This window comes from Nanorana parkeri, unplaced genomic scaffold (assembly GCF_000935625.1).
Source record: "Nanorana parkeri isolate BGI_ZX_2015 unplaced genomic scaffold, ASM93562v1 scaffold1233, whole genome shotgun sequence".
NCBI lineage: Eukaryota > Metazoa > Chordata > Amphibia > Anura > Dicroglossidae > Nanorana > Nanorana parkeri.
Genome location: NW_017307501.1, coordinates 273,152 through 279,745, shown reverse-complemented (window position 1 = coordinate 279,745; position 6,594 = coordinate 273,152). Strand labels below are relative to the sequence as shown.

The window sequence follows — 6,594 nt, the reverse complement described above, 5'->3', positions numbered from 1 at the left end:
GAAATCAATTATAAAAAAGGTATTTTCAAAAAAAGGTAAAAATTCAACATGGTCCTTAGATTTCTACACCTTGACACATTGCAAGAGAGAATATGCAGTATATCGCCAACACACACCATGGCATCTGATAGTCCAAAGGAATGACAGTGCAATATGTCGGGGCAACGCAAGACCCCTTCAGTTGTGCGCGCCCCTAACATGTCGCATCTGCACTACTTGTGATATCTTTGCTTTAAAGGAGAACTATGGGGGTCAGGGCTTTTCTCCATAGTTCTCCTTAGGGTAACGGGAGGACACAAACTAGCCTCCTCCCGTCACCCTAGGCTCAGTATACCGCGAGCTACAGCTTACTATATACCGAGACGCCGCAGCGGATCCCGACCTGGACGACGGGATCCACCCAGCTGCGTGAGTGGACACCAGTTACCAGCTGGTTATTGCTGCACCCCCCCTCCCCCATACGCCAGGCCTTTCCATGAAGGGGTGTGATGAGAATAGATTGTAAGTCACCAATCTGTATAATGAGGAAGAAGAATCAGAAAAAAATTCTGGGGCTTCATTGAATTGACTTCCCCAGACTCGCTAAGGACCGAATGGAAGGAGTAAAATCAGTCTGATGCGCCCCCCAAAAACCCTCCAGTCTGACCGCTCTGCTTCTCACTGACCACTTTACAAATGATTTTTTAGCTTCCTTCCATGCGCCGCACCCACCGGCATCCACTTACGTTGTGTTTTACCGCCATTTCCTTCCCTTGTTCGCTGGAAATTTTCCTTAAGTGCATCAGGTCAACTTTGTTGGCGACGAGAATCATGGGGAACGACTCCCTGAAAGAGGAAGAGAAACCTTCAGGATGCAGAATATTTGTTATAAAGATTAAGAAAAAAAATGCAGAGCCTCACACTTCCTACTGCAGTAAATGTGACGGTGACACCCTAAGGGTCCGCTTTTTAGCAGGCACCGAAAACGTGATTTCCAATGGATTGCCTGCTGTACCCGGAACACAGGATTCAGCTTCCTTTCCTGCCGCTGCTCTGCATTCCCAGAAGGGCCCGTGCACAGCCCTGCAGGCAGTATATTCACCCCTAGGTGTCACCTATCTATGTAGTGGGAATCAGTGAATCACAAGACTAACAGAACAGAATAACAGAACCAGGTGAACCCAGTGACAAAGATGAATGCCATCTAGGAGTTGCGGATTCATGTAGCAGGGAGGTGGAGTTCTGGAGTTCTTCATTCTTACCGGTCTTTGACCCTGAGGATGAGTTGGTGAAATCGATCCACGTGCTCAAAGCTGGCTTTATCGGTGACCGAGTACACGATCTCTGGTGTTAGTGTGTCATTGATCTTGCAGTCCAATATAATACAAATCTCACGACCCCGGAACCAGCGTTCACTACTCACCAATGAATCTACAGTCATTTAAATGGCCAGTCCGCTCAAAACTGATCAAGTGTTCAGTGGATTCTGGAGAAGTAGATGTGAACCCCACCTGGATGACATTTAGTTATGCTAAAGCAGGGGTAGGCAACCTCGTCACTCCAGCTCTGCCGAAATGACAAATCCCAACATGCATCTGCCTCTGGGAGTTATGTCTGTGGCTGTCAGGGCCGTGCAATGCCTCATGGGACTTGTAGTTCCACAACAGCTGGAGTGTCAAGGTTGCCTACCCCTGTGCTAAAGCACTGTGTATAAAATTACTATTGTCTCCCCCCCCCCGTATCACCCCTTTCACCATTTCAGTCCCACTGATCTCCTCCAGCCTCATTCAGCCACTTCCTGTCTACATGCAATTGTGTCATTGTTGGCTGCATGGCACTGCTCTGGACTGGATTCCTGATAGTGACAGCGGAGGGCCATTATACAGTCATTCAGCGAGAGCCATTTATATGCAGTCACTTTGTCTTTAATGATTTCTCACTAAGGAAGTGATCGTTATTTTCCATGGAATGGCTTACTCAGCAATTTTCAGCTCAAGTCACTCAGCGACAAATCGTTCTTCATTCACCTCTATGGGCTCAGCTATATATCTATGGAGGAGAGCAGTCTGTAACATGGGTTTAAAAGGGACACTGGTAATATACAGGGGTACAGGTACTCCTAAAATGAGATCCTAATAGGTTGGACTTGATGGACTAATGTCTTTATTCAACCTCAAATACTATGTAACTAAACGCTGGAGTTAAAGGAGAACTATGGGGAAAACCCGAACCCCATAGTTCTCCTTAGGGTAACGGGAGGACGCTAGTTTGTGTCCTCCCGTTACCCTAAGGAGAACTATGGGGAAAACCCGAACCCCATAGTTCTCCTTAGGGTAACGGGAGGACGCTAGTTTGTGTCCTCCCGTTACCCTAAGGAGAACTATGGGGAAAACCCGAACCCCATAGTTCTCCTTAGGGTAACGGGAGGACGCTAGTTTGTGTCCTCCCGTTACCCTAAGGAGAACTATGGGGAAAACCCGAACCCCATAGTTCTCCTTAGGGTAACGGGAGGACGCTAGTTTGTGTCCTCCCGTTACCCTAAGGAGAACTATGGGGAAAACCCGAACCCCATAGTTCTCCTTAGGGTAACGGGAGGACGCTAGTTTGTGTCCTCCCGTTACCCTAAGGAGAACTATGGGGAAAACCCGAACCCCATAGTTCTCCTTTAAACCTTAAAAATACATTCAAGTCCCTGAACAACAATGTATCTTATTTGTGTATCACTCGGCTGTAGATCCTCCAATCATCTCTGAATTGGTGCTGACACTGTCCTTCCTTCTGGAGGGGGGCTACGTCTGTTCCCCATGGCCCCTGTGTGTGTTGTAAAGTAGTCACCGCTCCAAGCTCCCCCCCGGGATGGACTACAATCTCATGTTTAGTTTAGTATCAGTGCCGACACAGTATTTGAGCAACAACTCGTACTCGCCCAAATGCTCCGATACCGGAACTTCTGGGAGATTTCCTCTGACCGGCAGTGAACATGAAGCCAGACGGCGGGTAATAACCGCTCAGCTTCCTGGTTGGTCGGGAAGCAGTCTCCACGCCTCCATGCCGTTTGGCCGGCTCGATGCAGATTGGCTGGAAAGCTGGCTTCCCGGGCAATCAGCATAGAGTTGACCAAACCGCATGGAGCCAGCTTCCCGGGCAATCAAGCAGTCGGGGGGCGGGTAATGACTCGCCACCCGGATTCCTGATTGCCCGGGAAGCTGGCTTCATGCTAGCGGAAGTACCTGTATCGGCGAGTACCGAAAGATAACCATTGGTGCATTCCTACTACATTTGTATTGTAGTCCATTACGGGAGCGAGCGTGGAGCGGTGACTACTTTAAAACACACACAGGGACCATGGGGAACAGACGTAGCCCCCCTCCAGAAGGAAGGACGGAGTCAGCACCAATTCAGAGATGATTGGAGGATCTACAGCCGGGTGATACACAAATAAGATACATTGTTGTTCAGGGACTTGAATGGATTTTTAAAGGTTTCACTCCGGAGTTTAGGGTCACTTTAAAAGGAGAACTATGAGGTACGGGAGGACGCTAGTTTGTGTCCTTCCGTTACCCTAAGGAGAACTATGGGGAAAAGCCCTGACCCCATAGTTCTCCTTTAAGGTTTCACTCCGGAGTGTAGTGTCACTTTAAGTTGTAGCAGAGAATAGAGAAACTTTGTAGCGATTTAATCTCTACATACAGATTTCGGTTAAGAATTCCTAAAGTTGGAGGTGATCAGTAATTAATGAATAGTCCGACGCGGTCCTTTAGGGTTTACGTCCATTTTAAAGCCAAGTACACATTCTAAATCTGCAGAATCACGAGGGATGAGGACGACGACTTCTGCGCCGTGATGTCACAGTCACACCTGGAAAGCTGGCACCCTTCCTGCACATCGACAGCTCCGGGCTGTTCGCTCAGCTCACGCCATGTTTACTTGTCTGCGCAGGTCAGCCGGGCTGGCTGGGTGCGGCCGGGTTCAGTAATGACGTTTTTAAGGAGCGGTTCAGATAAAGGAGAACTTGAATAGGGAGGCGACTGACATCTGGCAGCGGTCCATCGCAATGTACAGCAGATAACCCATTCGCTGCCGGAGAGCCGCAGCCAACATCTAGGGCAGTGGTGGCGAACCTTGGCACTCCAGCTGTTCTGGAACTACAAGTCCCATGAGGCATTGCAAGGCTCTGACAGCCACAGACATAACTCCCAGAGCCAGATGCATGTTGGGATTTGTAGTTTTGGCTCAAAAACTACAAAATCGGGACTCCGCAGAGAATTCTATTCACCGACATAAATCCATTACCGGAACATATCCTCCGATTAGAAGTTATCCATATAGACTGCGGGTGCGAACCCTTGGAAAGCCAACTGTTGTGGAACTACAAGTCTCATGAGGAATTGCAAGACTGATGGCCACAGACATGACTCCCAGAGGCAAAAGCAAGCTGGGATTTGTAGTTTCACCACCACAGCTGGCGTGCCAAGGTTGCCTACGCCTGATAAATGGTTGATCACTGGGAATATGTCTGCCTGCTAGACTTCCCCTATACAGGAATGTCCCTTAAAGTGACCCCCGTCATACTGACCATTCAGAATCCGTACCAGAGAGGCACAAGGAATGCGGACTAGTGAGGCGCTATCGCAAGATGACCGACCTGGGTCCCCAGAATCAGAAACCAGAGAGATGACACCAATGGGTCTAATAAATCTACACAAATTAATTCATTTTGGATTATATCCAATATACCTTGATCATGTTATGGATTATAGATTGTGCAAGAAGCGCTTCCCATTGGTCAGCCTGGTCAGGTGACTGCAAACCAATGAGTGCTTGCCATTAGCAGACAGAATTTAAAATACAGAATGTGTACGGGTCCTACACCGGCAGCCACGGAGGGAACGGAAGGATGGGGTGAAAGAAAAGAAAAAAGGGGCAGAATGGTGGGGTAATTCCCTTTCCCCAAATTCACATGGGGGTTGTTGGGGGTTTGAAGCGGGCAGATTGGTGGGGTCATGGGGGTGGTTGGGGGTTTGAAGGGGCAGATTGGTGGGGTCATTTAATTTGTCCTGGAAGAGTGGAATTATCCTTTAGGTGTATTCTTCTAGCCCTGATGAGGGAGCATTCACAACCCCAAAACGCGTTGAACGCTTTCCTAATTTGATGAACAATTTCCTTGGACCCATTTGTTGGCCGCCCTTTGTGCCTTTTTCTTGAGCTTGGCCATGCGGGGTGAAGCGGCAGCGTCTAAAGAGATGTCCTCCTTTCCAGAAACGCTCCCACCCCGGGACTCTCCCTTGACATCCCCCGCAGCAACATCTTAGTGGGTCTAAGCTCTGAAGTTGGCGTTTGCCAAAACCTCAATGGGAAGTGGTAGGTGTGGAGGAGGTCATTGCACCCCCCTCTCCCAAATGTTCGAACCAGGTGATGGGCCCCAGCACTCCTACATAGGGTCAGTCACATGACCCTCCATACCTGAAAAGACCTGCTCAGTTAGCGAGGACTCCGGCAGTATGGGAAGGCGGCGGCGAGGAAGCACGGATGGGTAAAGCGCACATATACGGGGGGCACGTTATATGCAAACCCGGTCACTTGGCCCTGACAGGGTCTCTTTAAAAAGGAAATCTGTGCCAATATGCAGGCCGTCATGCTAAACACGCGTGACCCTTTTTTTTTAGGAATGCAGCACAGCATGTGTCATGTGTTGTGCGCTGCAATGAGTCATGCATTACACTCTTCTGTACAGTACAAAAGCACCACACAGAGCAAGTGGATTGCCACAAGCGTGAAAGGGCCCTAAACCTGTTTCGCTGCTGGGACTTGTAGTTCCCCCCCCACAATGGGCAGGCAGCACATTTACCATCCCGGCTGTCCCCAGAGTGAGCTAAAAAGGCGTTTATGGAAGCGATTAGCGCCCGCTGTCAGATGGGATGCCGAGGGAGGAGAAGTCAGCAGATCTGTCGGCCAGCATTACAGCAGTGACCAGAAGCAGGTTGGCACAGTGGCATGCCGTGCAGTGCGGTGAAATGCAGCACCTGTGCCGGGGACCCGGCCCTGTCACAGCTTGTCAGTCACTCCTGCTAAGATGGCCAGATTGGGTTCCTGTGCAGTCCCGGCACAGGATGTGACCCTCACCCCCAGCCACCCCCTCCTTCCTGGGGAGCGTTGTGCCATTCCTGGAATCAGACGGCCGACACGCAGCACAATACACAGAACTCTCAATACTCCAAATTCTGAGAAAATGCCCCGAAGAACCGAAAATTGATTTGTTGACAGAACTGCAACCTAATGGGAAAGGTATTACCGGCGTATAGGAGGAGCGGTGCCGGCGACTCAATAGAACCAATCTGTATTTAAATCGCAATATAAACATTCAAAATACATTATATGTCATATATAGTTTAATAGCAAAAGGGCTCGTCTATCCAGTCCTGAGATTTACACAGCTCTGTCTGGCATAGTAGAGGACCTGATTTCCTCTGCCGCAGATAAAACACTTACAGGTCTTGTCCCTGCCCCACCCGGTGACAGCACAGTGAAAGGAGAAGCATTTGCTCAGGAATAGTGCAATGCCCCTCTATGCATTCTCTTATTGGTTACAGGCCCGGATTTCCCACAAGGCCACCG

General features: G+C 49.4%; 1 protein-coding gene across 1 annotated transcript in view; it reads right to left on the bottom strand.

The window, feature by feature from the left end:
• Positions 1-6,594, bottom strand: part of MRAS (muscle RAS oncogene homolog) — a 13,703-nt gene that overhangs the window by 5,315 nt on the left and 1,794 nt on the right. Inside the window, exons 2-3 of the mRNA XM_018568713.1 lie at positions 1,242-1,410; positions 726-825 (exon numbers count right to left, since the gene is read on the bottom strand). Coding sequence (XP_018424215.1) covers positions 726-825; positions 1,242-1,410 — 269 coding nt within the window. The remainder of the gene's footprint in view (positions 1-725; positions 826-1,241; positions 1,411-6,594) is intronic.